General features: G+C 43.3%; 1 protein-coding gene across 1 annotated transcript; it reads right to left on the reverse strand.

The window, feature by feature from the left end:
- Positions 1–241: 241 nt before the first annotated feature.
- Positions 242–5,370, reverse strand: Cxcl13 (C-X-C motif chemokine ligand 13). The gene is made up of 4 exons (XM_052199233.1): positions 5,255–5,370; positions 3,541–3,673; positions 1,299–1,379; positions 242–1,046 (listed from the first exon to the last, which is right to left on the reverse strand). Exons 1-4 carry the CDS (start codon positions 5,313–5,315, stop codon positions 992–994), a joined length of 330 nt encoding a protein of 109 aa, XP_052055193.1. The 5' UTR covers positions 5,316–5,370; the 3' UTR covers positions 242–991.
- Between the last annotated feature and the right edge of the window lie 10,691 nt (positions 5,371–16,061).

The following is a 16,061-nucleotide window of genomic DNA, read 5'->3' on the forward strand; positions in this document are numbered from 1 at the left end:
GTAAGAGTTTGAACTCTGGAGGAAATCTCATTTAGCATGCCTGGGGAAAGAGGCCTCAGGGCCAGATCATTCCCAACTGTATAACTGCTCTCATGGATGACGTAATCTGGGGTCATCTGTGAAGGACTCTGATATGCAGATAAAAAATGAACATGATTGAAACCTCACATCTCCTTGGGAACAGCTGAAGAACATCTCGATGTGAGAAAGTTTTCTGTTAAAAAAAAACTAGTCATAAGCAAAATATTTGATAAAGTTTATTGAATGACACTAGATGAATAGGAAACATTAAAGAATTTGATACAAGAGACTGGTATTTTGTCTGTGTGAAAGATGTGAAGAATAAAAATAGATCATCAGGGTCACAGTGCAAAGGAATATATTTGTATATTGTTGAAGAGCCTGGAACTTTAAGCTGACAGTCTTTCAATGTTACTGGTTTTAATCCAAGACAATAAATCTTATACAAGCAACCTTTCAAAGTAGGACTATTTCCGCCATGAAGCTTTTCTCTAAAGGAGACCTGCTCTGCATCACCTTGGGCTGGCATTGCATCAGCTTCCCAGGAACCTTCTGGAGACTATTATGGGAGCCTGCTTTTTGCAAGGGTGCAAAATAACTGAAGTCCATCTTGTAAACCTTTTGTTAGTACGAGCTACAAATTCAGATTCAACATGTAAATTTTCATTCCTCTACAATCTAGGATAGTTTAACATTAAACAACAGATCTATCACCGAATGCATCTGAAGTGGGTTGTCACTAAATGCCTGTTCTCAAATATCCTTCCTTAAGGAACAAGAATGTGAGCTTAGTATTTCAAGAAGCCCGAGTGTCCCCTCTCAGGTTCTGTGAGATTGTTGTTTACCTTACAGTCATGTTTATTTGTAGAGGGAAGTTATTTTCTTGGAAATTCTTCAACTAAGAACATAACTAAAATTCAGAGCAGGGATTAAAAAAAAGGTGCAGATGTCTTTTGAGGTGACAGTGGTTTCAGAAAGCTCTTCTCTTACTCACTGGAGTTTGGGGAGTTGAAGACAGACCTTTGCTGTGAATTAAAAACAAAGACAAGCAACACTTAGAGGAATGAACCCAGGAAACCATAGCTCTCCTCTGGGGACACTGTATAATGACTGCTGTGTACATTAGCTTCAGTTTTCTGAACTGCTGGAATAGCCAGCCCTGTTCTAGCCCATGTGTGACAGTAGCAGAACAGGCGTTTGTCCTACAAACTTTTCCTAATTGTAAAGTGTTCTCCAACTTGGCTGGGTAAGGAATTCTCGTTGTGTGCTTGACTTACCTTCGGGCAAATCTGAATACGTTTTGTAACCATTTGGCCCGTGGATTCACACATATAGCTTTCTTCATCTTGGTCCAGATTCTGGGGAGAAATAAATAAAAATAAAATGAGACATTGTACACGTTGGTGAGTTATATGTGTGTGTGTGTGTGTGTGTGTGTGTGTGTGTGTGTTTAATAATGAAGAGAGTTGGTAATGAAAATAATTATTTATAGAAGAGTGAAATTTGAGTTTTGAATCTGGAATAAATTAATTTGTGGTGTGAGGCCTGAGGAACAAGAAGACTATCATTGGAATCCAAAGTTGACAGAATCTCATACATCATAAGCAACTGTTTCATTGATAATCTTTATATGAGTTGGAGACTCAAGTGGCTCCAAAGTTGTGTCACTTCTAAATATATTCCAGTATCATTCAAATGTGCTGTACATTGAATTTAAGGGAACAAAATAGATTATAGAAAATACTGACTTGAAAACATTCTATTTGAATATGTATATGTGTATGCATAGGTGTATGTGTATATGTATGTGTGTGTATATATGTATATATGTACACATATATACACACACATTAACATGGAAGAAGTTTCAAAGCTGGTTGGTCTCAGTGGCCCTCCTCCAAGCCACCAGTTGGTCAGGCTTTTCTTGATGTAAAATGATCAACAGCAGAGCCAACATGTGAAGATAATGGTTGGTATTTGTTAAGTGTTGTACTTACTGTGTGCCATGTGAGAAGTGTAACAGGCAAAAAGTCATCCTTCCAAAAGTTCTGTGTTAGAACAACTATTAACCTTCCTACCATCTGATGATGAGCTTGAAGCTCAGAGAGTTCAAACAATGTGTCCAAGATTGCACAGCAAATACACGATGCAGCCGGCTTATTTGGATTTCTGTAAAGGTCTGACTCCAGAACCCATACTCTCAGCAACCACTTTACAGGAGTTAGCTGTGACCTAAATAGTTATCAATTTCTTAGATGGTGTTAAGGTTTCTCCCTGCAATGGAAAAGTAAGGTCTCTAAGCAACAGGAAACCAGAAGATTGTGCATATTAACTTGTGTGACCTCAAACATAAACCAGAGTCTTGATGTATCAGATAAACCATGGGGCGAGAACGCGAGGTCTCAAGGCAGTACCTGTGAGTTTGGTTCTGGAATCATGATGGCAAAACAGGTTTATGTCACTTCAAATTTTCACCCCTGACTAATAGGGTTTCCTCACATTAGTTTGCAGCTTCCACTTCTTATATCTGTCTAATATTCAAAATGCTGAATTTTTCAAGAAAATATACAGGGAAACTGTTAGTATTTCAAAACAATTGATGTTAGGAAATCAGAGGCAATTAGAGTCTGCAGCCTCTCTTGGTTGAGAGGTGAGAGCCTAGAGTCAAGGGAGGAGAGGTATAGCTTAAAGGTAAGAGTTCTAATGCTTCGTCCTGCCAGTGGACCCCATAGCTAGACTTCACTGTTGAGTTTGAGGGAATAATTATGGTCTAGTTAGAAGACTCATTGGCGAATGAGACTAATGCCATTCTAGTAAAGAAAATTTTATGTATTTTTGATAACCTGTGTTTCTACTCTGCAAGTCAAATATATCTAGCCCCAGGGACAAAGCATTTGTTCCAAAATAGGACAATGAACATAGTTGCTTACATATTCTGCAAAGCCTGAGGAAATTCTAGGGTACTGGGGCTTAATGGGAAAAGGTTGGTCTGGTATCTGTGAGGCTCTGGGACTCCTCTATAGCACTGGACATGAAGAGATGAATGAAGAGGGGGGACAGGAAAGAGGGAGAGGGAGGGCAAAGGATAATTGGGAAGATGCTACAAATAGATAGCGAGGTCCCAGCACTGAGGAGGAGGCTTCTGTAAGCTTCCTTCAAGCGCTTGTGTAGAGGAGATGGAACCCTGACCCCATCCCTGCCTTCAGGTATAGCAGGCAGGTCAGACTCCTGAAGCCTCCATGACTTAACTTCCTTAATCAGCTTCAGCCTCTGTAACCACAACAGACAGGGCTCAGTGCTGCAGCTGGAGAAAGTGAGTGAGCAAGGGTAAAACAGTTTTAGATTGCTAAAAATATAATAGTTAAACACCTCAAATTTTTGGTTGATCATGTCAGATATTTAGTTACATCAAGTCTCTGAGACTCTTGCTACCATACTAATTTGCCAGTTGCAAATATATTCCATATGATTTTTCACTAGGAGAGAGAAATCATGTAATTTTTTTTCCTTCCAACTTACACGACTTCAGTTTTTGGGCAGCCATTCCCAGGGCGCGTAACTTCAATCCGATCTATGATGTTTAAATGGATAAACTGAGAGGTCACTCCGGAACACCTACATTTTAAGTTTGTGTAATGGGCCTCCAGAATACCTGTGAACACAGAATCAGCCACTTCAACCCATTGGACATATAACTTGGATGTAGAACTGAATTATTAATTTTTTATATCGCATTTTAACAGTCAAATATTCCAAGCCAGCACTTGTAGATGCATATGCATTTAACATGTGTATTTCTTGTTTGCCTTGAGTCCTCTCAAATGTTTTCTTGCAAGCCCTTAATTGAAATGAACTTAAATTTTCAGTCCCTACCTTCACTGATTGTCGCAGCAGCATGCTGGCACTCAGGTGACTTGATAATGCTTTAAAGGCACACACATTGTTAAATGGTGTGAAATCAACCGATCTCTACTCCCAGTGCAAAAATCAGAGGACCTGATCCTGTCAGAGGTTTTTGAAGACAGCCAGCATCTCTTCCAGAGGACTTTCTCTTAGCACATCTGTCTACCTCTCCCACTTCTCTATCTAAGAAAACACATGGAGGATGCTTTTTTTACTTATGTTTAATGTCTTGCATCTCTATGTTAGTCATAGATTATTTCCAAAGGAGAACCAATAGTAAAAAGCCAAGACTATATTCCACCATAATGTTTACTGGCTATAGACACTTTGTTGGTAATTCATCTCCTGCATTTTCATGAAATCTAAGTTTTGTTTGTTTGTTTTAGAAGAAATTGATGCTGGCTAATTCAAACATTTGAGAGACTGAGGAATAATAATTTTTTTTAAAGTTCAAAGTCACTTGCTGTGACCTTGTCTCCCCAAAAAACAAAACACAGCAAACAAGCAAACAAAAGGTGTTCATCAAATCCTTTTTTTTTTATAAATAAAAGAAAGTGCTAAGTTCCTAGGGCATTTATAGTTTCAAGGGCCGATCAGGGAACAATGATTAGAATGCCACAGATCTGGCATTATACAGACTCTATATTGACGCTGAGGACCGAACAGTTCTTAAGGGATGACTTTGCCATCACTACCAGGGAAAGATTTATGGAAGAGCAGTGGAAGGAGAGTTTTGAAGAAGACAGGTGAAGATTAAACACGGTGGCGAGGGGACTTTTGCATCTTAAGAGCAATGATTTAGCCTGTAAACCAGTGTTTCCTTCTGCCCACCATCCACCCCTTCAGCTGTACAGACACTTGGTTAGGTATCCACCCAGAGACAGACTCCCACACAGGCTGCAAGTCAGCTTCTTGCCTCTGCTGTATTTAGAGTGCCAGGCCTTACCATGTTCAATCGTACTTAGAATGCTGCGCTTGGAAGACCAAGGGTTGGTGAGGAGTGGGGTGGAGAGTCATAGAGAAGAAGCTGAGCGGAGAAGTCTTCCCATGGGGGACACTTAGCTGACAGCTGAGCAATGCACACACTAAACATACGTCACATGAACCCTCGCCCTCCAGCATCTCTTCTGTAAGTAAGAAAGATCTTAACAACTTTAAAAGCTTCCATTTTTAAAGAGTTAAACCCCCAGGAATCTTACAGTTCAAAATCCAGAAGCATCTGAATGCTTTCATCCCCTTTAGTGAAGACTGCCTTCCCAGTTTTAATTAAAGAAGTGCTGAGGAGGGTTCCTGTTTGAAGCCCAGGGAAACCATAAGTGAAAGTTCTCACCGTGTCCTGGAGAGAGGCAGCTGGCCAGTAGGAGAAGAAGGGCTGCTGTGCTGAGCCTCATTCTGCCTGGAGGTGGAGTTCAACCTTCAGCTCTGAGTCTAAGTGTGGGTTCCCAGCTCCAGACTCCTATTTATTTATACCAGTGAGGGCCCTCCCACTGTCTCTTGTCTTCCGTAGGGCAGCTGCAATGTCAGTTTTCAAATCTCCTAAAATATTGCTGAGCTTGCCTTTACAGAAAAGGAAATTCATCTTGCAAAAATTTACGAATCTTCCTTAGAGCATTTCTTGAAAAATGCAGATTAAAAATGTCAGGGATGCTGTGGAGATTTGAGGGCAGAAAAAAAAAAAAAGAGGAGAATGGTAACAGTTTGGAGACCCTCAAGTACTGTCTGTTTTGGTGCTAGAGATCAAACCCAGGTTCTAGAATAGGCAAGGTAAACGGTCCACCTCAGAACTCATGCCAGGCCACTAAGGTATTCTTTAGGAGTGCTTTGGTCACTGGCCATTACCCACATACCTTCCTTTAAACCGAAGAGTGAATAGCAAACTAGCTAAGGCTGTAGGCTAATTCTGTCCTTGGTGGCTTCAACACCAAAAGTGCTGAAGTTAAACACTCTACACAACAAAGCCCACAGTGACTGTGGCTTTGATCACTTCTCGTAGTGAAAGGCCTGCCCATGTTCTTCCATATGTTCAAATATAAGCTTCCTGACACCGGGACCAGGATGCACCATTCCATTATGCACCCCCACACACACTTGTGAGGGAGGCTTGCCCTTGGTAGGTGTTCAGTAAATATTTACACATTTGACAGACACTTCTTCACATATAGATCCTCGAGATGCTTGAGCAGTAGACTTTTCTTTCTTTTTTTTTAAATTTATCGATATGTTTATTTACATTTCAAATGATTTCCCCTTTTCTGGACCCCCACTTCCCGAAAGTCCCATCAGTCCCTTCCCTCCCCCTGTTTTCCCACCCAACCCTTCCCACTTCCCTGTTCTGATTTTGCTCTATACTGCTTCACTGAGTCTTTCCAGAACAAGGGGTCACTCCTCTGTTCTTCTTGTACCTCATTTGATGTGTGGGTTATGTTTTGGGTATTCCAGTTTTCTAGGCTAATATTCACTTATTAGTGAGTGCATCCCATGATTCATCTTTTGAGTCTGGGTTACCTCACAAAGTGTGATGTTCTCCAGCTCCATCCATTTGCCTAAGAATTTCATGAATTCATTGTTTCTAATGGCTGAATAGTACTCCATTGTATATATATACCACACCACCTCCTCGTTCTACTGTCTGAGAATGGTTACATATGACAGGAATCTTGGAAGGCGAAAGCGTGTGTTTGGTCCTTGGTGTACCCATGTAACAATGAAACTGGGAGGGGACAGCTTTGAGGTGAGCATCATTGTGGTTGCTTTTGAAAGCTGATAAGCGGAGAACCATGTCAGCAGAGACTCACTAGACCATCAGTGGCGGGCTTTGTTCTGTAGTGTTTAACTTAAGCACAGGTGTCCATGTCGATGACGCCAAGGGACGAATTGGCCTACAGACTTATCCAGTTTGCTATGGGTTCTTTTTGTTTAAAGGAAGGTCTGTGGGTACTGGCCAGTCTGGTCTTGCATGCCATTGAGCTGACCTGAGTAAGGGTAGATGTATCACATACCTTGGGTCACAGAAATCAGATTTAGTTTTCTGGGATGCCTTCCAGAACAGTTTGGTGCTGTGAACCAATTGCTGTTGTGAATGCTCAGTGTCTTCTGTGTTTCAGTATGTGTGGTGGTAGGTGTGTGTGTGTGTGTGTGTGTGTTTGTGTGTGTGTGTGTGTGTGTGTGTGTGTGTGTGTGTGTGAGAGAGAGAGAGAGAGAGAGAGAGAGAGAGAGAGAACAGCTTTGTGCAACAAGCAATCAGCTCTTCCATAATGACTGTAACAATAGGAAAGTTAATCATGAGGTAGTCTAGACAATTTTGTGCTGTCTGGCAGTTCTAACCATTAGAAAATTGTTGTTCTTCCTCCTCCTCCTCTTCCTTCTCCTCTTCCTCCTTCCTCCCCGCCTTCTCCTCCTCCTCCCTCCCCTGCCTTCTTCTTTCCAGTAGTGGGAATTGAATGATCCAGGATTTTGAACATACTAGGCAAGTACTCTATCACTGGGCTATGTTCCCAGCCTAAGTTCTTTTCTATGAGTGTGTGGCGCATGTTCTGTAACAGTTCATTCCTTGTGCCCGTCTTCCATTTACTATCACAGAATGAATGAACTCTAAACACTTATGTACTGAGGTGTCCCAAACATTTGAAATGAAAATGGGTCCTTGGTTCTCCTGGGAGACTGATGTGAAGATGGGCTCTGGGATAAAACATTTATTCAGAGTAACTCCTGAGATGGTAAAGGAGGGGAGAAGGGAGGATTGAATAGCAGCTCCGATGTGCCGAAGCCGGAGACCACATGCCAGGAAGCCCCAGAAAAAGAGACCTACTGCAGGTGCCCCTTATTAGACAAACACGTTCCCATCCCCGTGGCACAGGAAAAATGTGTGATGTGAGAATCCCCAGAAAACGGTGTGGACAAAAGGTATCTGGGAGAGAGCTCTGAGTAAAGCCAGGAACTTTCCAAACTGGCCTTTGGTGGAACACTTCTGTTATAAGAAGTAAAACTCTTGTGAAGCTATAGCTGGCCCTGCTCAAATCACTATCAGTGGGCTGGAATGTCTCCCAAGATAGCCTGTCTTGATGAAGCAGACTATAAGGGGGAAGAAATTGTAGGCGTGCACACAGACCCCTGAGCCTGCAGCTCACTCCCATCTCCCAACTGCCTCTATAAACTCTAAATGTCTCCCTCTCGTCTCCCACACACTCCTTTGTCTCTGTCCTTCCGCTGTTTGAAATAAATGGTCCAGTCTGATGTGGTCAGTATCCAGTCCCATCTCTGCCTCCTGTCTCTAAGCTGCCTCAGAAATCTAACAGCTTGACTAAAAGAGCCACCAGGGCAGAGAGGCGATTCCAGAGAACTCCTGAATCTGACTTTTAGTCCCTTTCACATTCAGAATTCTGTCTTCATTTATGCTATCTGTTCTGCCTCAAGATAGGATTGGGGGTTGGGCAGTTCTTGTAGCAAGATCATCTCAGGATCAGATTCTCTAAGACCATTTAGAGCAGATGTATGTATTCCAAAATCTTAGAAGCCCAGGGACAAGAAAATTGAGCTGATAGGACCAAATCAAAATCTCTTATTTTTTTTAATTTTTAATCTGTAGTGTGTGTGTGTGTGTGCGCACGCGCGCGTGCACACACACAGGCTCATGAATATGTGTAGGTATGTGTGTACTCTGGCAAAAGACAATTTTCAGAGATTGGTTCTCTTCCTACAATGTGGGTTTCAAGAACTGAACTCAGGCAGTCAGGCTTGGCAGCCATTGCCTGAACTTGCTGAGACATTTCTGAAGCCTAAAAGTCTCTATTTTAAAAATAGCTTTGTAGGAGTCTTTCTTTAGAAACATATAAAAATGTGTGTGTGTGTGGGGGGGGCAGAATCTAAAAATTAAGGGGAAATTTTCTCCTTGATTTTTGTAATAAATCATATTCTTTCTCTAGACTCATAAAACTAGGAGTCTTCATACCTGGGACCTTAACATGGAGTCTACAAATGGCCACTGTTACTTCCACATCTGAACTGGCTGACAGGCCTTGTAATCCCAGAGATTTAGGAGTTCATGGCAAGAGGATTGAAATTTCAAGGCCAGTCTAGGGGGTCAAACTGAATTCCAGCCCTGCCTGGGCAATGGAGTGGAACTCCATCTCACAATAATTGAAGGTAAAAACCAAACTGAAGATATAGCTTTAGGGGTAGTGCTTGTCCGCCATGCATGAGACCCCTGAGTGCCTGGCACCACCATCACCAAGAGACAAACAACACCCAGGCTCTATCTTCTAACAAGATCCTCGGGAGGCTGAACACATTTTAAAGTCTGAGAGGCAGGGCATGGCAGACCACAAGCTATAGAGAGTGCGGTGGCCAGCCTTTCAGTGTGATCCTACGCATATCCAAGTCATCTTCAGCGTCCATTTGTATAAATTGTCTCTGCAGTGCGATGCCTGGATGACAAGGACTAGTCCACGTGCCCTGAGACCTAAATGCTCAGCTGTGACAGCAGACAGGATGCTCTGTGAAGTTACTGAGAAGTAACAAGCACAGTGAAATGTTTTGTGTGTGTGTGTGTGTGTGTATATGTGTGTGAGGTGGCGGCATTACTGAGACAGCATCTGCCAGCCTTGGTAGTCAGCAGGCAATGAGCAGAGGGCCCATACTAGACTTCTAAAGGATTGATATGAAAGAATGAAAATTCCTTTTACTTTTAAACTAATGTATAATAACTGGAGAAAAAGGCCATTGTGACAGGTTTGAAAATGTTCCCCCCCCCCACTCATTTCACTCAACTTAGCCAGAAAACAGAAACTGATCTTTTTTTTTTTTGTGAACAAAGGTTTTGTCTGCGTAACATCTGTTATCTATTTGCCTACATATAACCTTTCAGCAAACTAGCAAAGCCTTGAAACTTGTGGGCCAGTGGTCTGGGTTTACACACCAACACCAGGCCTGTTAGTTTATCCATACCGGCTCTTGTGACAGTGACACTGGGACTGGGGCCAGATACACCATGACAGAGAGTCCCGCGGGCTGGATCATAGCATTTAGAATGTGCTTCTAAGAAGCACTGAATCACCCACACTTTGGTCTTCCTTCCTCTTGGGCTTCATATGGTCCGTAAATTGTATCATGGGTATTCCGAGCCTCTGGACTAATATCCACTTGTCAGTGAGTGCATACCATGTGTGTTCTTTTGTGAGTGGGTTAACTCACTCAGGATGATATTTTCAAGTTCCATCCATTTGCCTGAGAATTTCATGAAGTCATTGTTTTTAATTGCTGAGTAATACTCCATTGTGTAAATGCACCACATTTTCTGTATCCATCCCTCTGCTGAGAGACATCCGGGCTCTTTCCAGCTTCTAGCTATTATAAATAGGGCTGCTATGAGCATAGTGGAGCATGTGTCCTTACTACATGTTGGAGCATCTTCTGGGTGTATTCCCAGGATTGGTTTATGCCCAACTTTCTGAGGAACTGCATGGATCCGACTGCATATGCAGCAGAGGATGGCCTTGTTGGACATCACTGGAGGAGTGGCCCTTGGGCCTAAGGGAGTTCGATGCCCGGATGTAGGGGAATGCCAGGGCTGGAAGGCGGGTGTGGTTGGGTGGGTGGGGGAGCACCCTCAGAGAGGCATGGGGAGGGGGCATGAGATAGGGGGTTTCCGGAGGGGAGACCTGGAAAGGGGGATAACATTTGAGATGTAAATAACACAATATCCACTGAAAGGAGAAAAAAAGAAAGTTCTTCTAAGTCTCTGGACAAATTCCATTCAGTAAGTGTCAGATTTTTGTTTTTCACCTTTGAGAAAACACAAATAATAAAAGATATGATTAAATGGCTGTGTTTTAGACCGTGAGCCACTCCTGACGCGTTAAAATGTCACTCAGGTTCACACTGAACACCTTTCGGCCTACACGAAATGATTAGCTCTTGAAGGTGTAATTCACCCGATGACTGCTAGGTGGCAGCATTTCTTACCAAAACCATTTACAGGGAGAAAAGTTCTGGCCTCAGGTAAAGAGCATCTGTTGGTGAGGTGTGCTAACCAGAGGGCACACTATTCAAAGCAATTTGAAAATCTTGTTCATTGCTTTTAAACTCGACATCATGAGCGCTGAGGCTTTTTCATTAGGCCAAAATGTTCATCATGGAGTGGAGGGAAAAAACCCCTAAAATTTGAAACAATCTAACAAAACCTGGGCCAAATCCAGTTTCTTCGTCTCGAGGTTGCAAAATCAAAATGCACGTCAGTTCTCTGGCATGTGATCACTTTTGGCCTCCGCAGCAGCTAGAGTTGAACCTTCTGTGATTAGAAAGCTTTCTGAATACAAGGGGGCTACCACATACCAGTGTCAAAGTGATTGACGATCGAGCCATTTGTCTTGGGCTTTTAAGGCACAGAGCAACGAACACCAGTTCAGTATTCATTCTGTTTCTCCCGTTTGGATTCTGTAACGTATACATTATATTATCATCGGCATTCTTCACCTAGCACATCTGTCTTACAGCTAGGAATGGAATCCCGGACATTATAAATAGGAGAACACATCCGCCTATTAGGGCCGGGGCTATAGTCCGTGCGCACAAAACTTGCCGAGACGGTGGGACGACCTAGGCTGAGCCTCCAGCACACACACACACAGCAAAGCAGCCCTACTTCGCCGAAGGGGTTTGACACACCCGTCTGTTGCCGGCTTACCCTCAGGTGATCTCTGTCTCACATTTCTTTGCCAGTTTTTCTTATGTCTAAGCAGCCATTAAGTTCTTCTCATTGTATATGTTCTCCTCAGAACAGCGTGTTCTGCCCAGGCCGTCAACCTTACATGATATATGTCACACCCATTGGTAACTATCCAGTAGCTTACTTCTAGCCATTTCTTCTTAGATATCCATTCAATCCTGTTCCAACCTGAGCTTAGTGTCCACAGCTGGATTGACTCTAGTATCCCACGTTCTGGCAAATGATATCATCACTGATCCATGTGTTAATAATCCTGATGGTCACCTGTACCCCATCTCCTAATGAGCCACTGTTTGGGCTCTGACAGCTGGTATTTTTAGTTCTTAAAATATCTCCACTATGTTTGTGTCTCTCTAGGCTCATTGTCCTTCTCTATTCCTAAGCACGATTGGTTTTTTTTTTCTTTAATTTTTTAAAAAAAATATTACAAATTTATGGGATATGATGTGAATTTCAAGACGTGTACAGATTTGGATAAATGATCACATAGGAACAATTAACCTATTAGTCACTGCATATATCATTTCTTTAACAATATTTTATTTTTTAAGATTCATCTTTCCCCCCTAATTTATGTGTGTCCTATATGCACGTCAGTCCCCTCAGAGGACCCCCCCCCCCCCCCGGAGCTGTAGTTACAGGCAGTTTGTGAGCTATCCAATGTGGGTGCTGGGAACTGAACTCAGGTCCTCTAGAAGAGCAGCAAAAGTTCTTAACCACAGAGCCATCTCTCCAGCCACCTCGTCATCACTTCTTAGTGCTGAAACATTCAAAACCCATCTCAAAGAGATATCACCTCCTTTGTGCCAGTTAAAACAGCGGTACCCACTGTTCCCATGGCAACCGCACCTCTCTCCTATGACCTGTTCCGATCTGTTCTCCACACAGCAGCGAGATTTGCTTCTCAAAATGGATGCTTAGGTTGTTGCATTGCTTCAAGAGCTTCCCACTGTTCTGGTGTGAATAAATCCTCCTGTAGATCTTCTTGTTCCCAACGTCATCTCCTGCCTTAGCTCTGTCTGTCCAGTTTTCAGGCCTGTTTATGGGAGGACTTTGAAATTAACCAAACTAGGAGCCTGAAGACTGCAGGATGAGTACCTTCTACAGAGACTCCAACTTTACATTCTGTATGAATACTTCCTTCCTAAATCATAGTACCCAGATGCTATGCTTTCTCCTCAAGATGTATTAACAAGGCTTCAGTGTTTATTCGTCCTCAAAAACATCAATTGTGACCGGGCTAGATATATAGATATTTTTATGCTTAGAGTTGGGCCGCAGGTCATCTTCCTCCTGTATATATGTGTTCTCTATGGACTCTCAAGTTGGTGTAAAATAAAATAAAACAAAATACCCAATAACCCCCAGCTATACTCTCATTGTCCAGATTCTATAATATCTCAGCAATACTTCCTGTTATTTAAATAAACTAATAAATGTTTATTGAGTAAACACCAGTATCTGTATGATTCAAGGACCTCTCTGTGAGCCCATGTGGACTTTGAGTGTACACGCTTAGAGTGAGTCTGGTTGATCTACTCTCCTGCTATCTCCCAGGCACACAGTGCTAACAGGGAGGGGGGACCAAGATGGGGCGCAAAGGTGATTGTTAAGGCAAGAGGACAAATTCTCCCTAGCCTTGCTGCTCACCATTCCTTCCGGCTGCATCTCTCCTGGTGTTACAAAGTCGTAGGGGTCCCAGAGACCACCAGAGGAGCCAATCTGATGCATATACACAAGGGTCTAGAGCAAGTACTCTCACCATCACAGTGGGTCAGAGTGAGAGCCTCAAGTCTAGAGGTGTGGGGTATTTATTATGATTATGGCAAGCTTGGGGAATTTTCATATGGAGTTGGAGTTTAGCCTCTGGAGTTCACAAAAGCAGAGTTGTTGTGCTTTGCAATGGGAGACTTGGAGTCTCGCTGATGTGCTGCAGGCCAACATCACTTGACCCTGGACCAATTTTTCCATCACAGGAGCACATCTGTAACCCTTTGTTGCTTGAATATTTGCCCCATGCCAGTCCCTTTGGAGGCAGAACACAGGCCAAAAAGCCAGGCCTGGTGTTTTCCTGCACTCTGGGCCCTGAAGACTGAAGGGTTGTTCCCTGCTGGAATGTGAGATTTCTCTTCCCTCGCTCTTTGTTTCACTGTGTCCTCTTTAGACACACCCCAACAGCAAGCACACTGCTCACAGGAGTTGAGAAGAGGGAACAGCCTCCCTTGTACCTCTAGTTATCCCAGCAGCTCCCTTTTTCAGGTAGTGACTGGTGTGGGAGCAGAAGCCAAGCACCCAGTGGTGGTGGTCATCTTTACAAGGACTCCTCCTTGTAGGAGGTGGGGCCTGGAGTGAGTGCTGCTCTGGGTACATTGTGTAAAGATGTTTTAACTTTGGCCTGTGAAAGTCAGCCAAACGTTTAGCATCTTCATTGTGCGTGCTTGGGTCGCTAAACTCAGTGTATCCTGGCTGTGAGATTAAGAGCACAAGACTGAATTACTTCTATAAAGGGTGCCTCAGGGTGTTAGACTTTCCAATACTACACATTTACTTGATTACAGAGTAAGAGATCTTAGTGGTGAGCTCGGAGCAGCAGTTACCCATACTACACAAGAGAGGAGAGATTAAGGGTGATTTCTGCAGACCTCTCTCGCTGCCTCCATGACACACAAAGGGACTGTTTAGTGAGGGGAAAGGAAACATGAGGAATTACTTTATAACCAACTTTGTGGAAATTAAGGTTTTGACTTATGGCCTTTGTGTATTTCCGTGATGTAAATACCTCAGTTCTGGCAACCTCAAGTCAAGCTACAAACCTAAGGTCACTGCACTGGGGAGAGATTAATGCTATCGGTCTTAGCCAGCGCCTGCCTGCATGCCCTAAGTCAGCCCAGGGGCCTATGAACAGAGCTAGACAGTTGCTTCCGGGCTTTGCAACTTGAACAGTTTAACGCCGTGCTCTCCTATCCCTATGAAGAGAGCCCCAGCTTGTCTGAACTGCTTTTGGTAAGCTGATAGCCAGAAGCAGGTTTGGAGCTATGCTGAGGCTGTCAACACCAGTAAGAAAGCTGATGAACTGGATCCCTGATAAACCCATTGTCTCAGCATTGTTGTAGCTGCTTCTCTGTGCAGAGGAGGCCAATCGTTCTTCTGCTCTTCTGTGCTAGGGAAGTGGTGCCTCCAGAGCCTTGCTCAGGGCCCAGAGCATTTGGAGTAACTGCACTGACTCAGGTTTCCAGGGCAGGAGGAAAAGCTGGGTCTCTGTGTTCTTAAGAGTCGCCTGTGTCCTCTCCGTCCCCCCTTGTCTCAATTCACTGGAAGGGCCCAGAGCCCATCTGAGTCCAAAGTCAGGCTCCTTCCATTGAAATGGGATCTGCGGCTCCATGCACACGAACACTCAACCCATGCGAGTAAGAGCTACCTCTTAAGAGGTAGCTGCTTCTTCTCAAGGCAGAACAGAGTTGCTTGCTTGGCCAGGACTCAGCAACAGCAATGACCTTCTGGGGTTCATCTCCAAAAGCAGAGCCCCCCCCCCTTATATCCAAGCAGCTCTCTTTGCCATCACTGGGGTTGTGATGGCCCCGTATCTCCTCTCTATTGGCTGGTCACAGGGCTGTTTGTCCAACTAGTAATGGCACTGAGGTATAGGTCCCTTTACCCAATGGTATTTAGGTATAGAAGGTTTTCATTGGAATGAAGAGACCTAGATTTGGAAACTCATGCTTCTAAAACTGACCATTTCAACTCTGATCTCCCAATATTCTCATCTTAAAAAGGAGGCTAATGTCAGGATGCTCACACAGGAATGCTACAAGAAGTTTCACATACGTGGAAGAATTTTGTAAGGGATGATTTTGAAATTTAAGCTAGTTTCCTATTTCATCAATGTTCCCTTTGTGCATTTTTGTTAACTCTCATTTCTGAGGCCAGTTTCCTCAAAGCCACAGAGAGGATCAGCTCTGTTCTGGAAGGCTGGGTCTCAAGGGACCATTCATTCATTCACTCATGACAGCACCCCCCCATTTACAAATCTCAGGCTTTGTGAGGAGTCTTGTTAAGAGGACAGACATGGGAGACAGAGTGGAGTGATGACTGTTGTTCCCCCTTGCTGTAAATCAAGAGGAGTGTGCTGTCTTAAGCATGCTTGGCTCTGGGCACGTTTAATTTGAGCTGAGAGTTTCATTTTATTAGTAAATGACTCATTCCAGCCACAAACAGGAAAACGAAGCAGACTTTCAGTTTTACAAATCTCTGGAGTTTCTTTCCTTGTGATTTAGAAGAGTAGACAAGGAAAAGAGTTACCCCAAACCACTGAAATCTAAGGCAATTCTAGGAGATTAGAGCCTCAGATCATGGTAGAAATCCATTAAAGCCATATAGATTATTAATTAGTGGGAACTTGGAATATCTCTCTTTA

Source organism: Apodemus sylvaticus, chromosome 11, assembly GCF_947179515.1.
Source record: "Apodemus sylvaticus chromosome 11, mApoSyl1.1, whole genome shotgun sequence".
Taxonomy (NCBI): domain Eukaryota; kingdom Metazoa; phylum Chordata; class Mammalia; order Rodentia; family Muridae; genus Apodemus; species Apodemus sylvaticus.

Bases quoted from the DNA above. Each gene is read 5' to 3' on its own strand.
- Cxcl13 (XM_052199233.1), bottom strand. From the start codon at position 5,315: ATGAGGCTCAGCACAGCAGCCCTTCTTCTCCTACTGGCCAGCTGCCTC. The intron at 3,674-5,254 runs GTGAGAACTTTC...CTGTGTTCACAG, and splicing joins CTGCCTCTCTCCAGGACACG to GTATTCTGGAGGCCCATTAC. The intron at 1,380-3,540 runs GTAAGTTGGAAG...ATTTCTCCCCAG, and splicing joins TGCCCAAAAACTGAAGTCGT to AATCTGGACCAAGATGAAGA.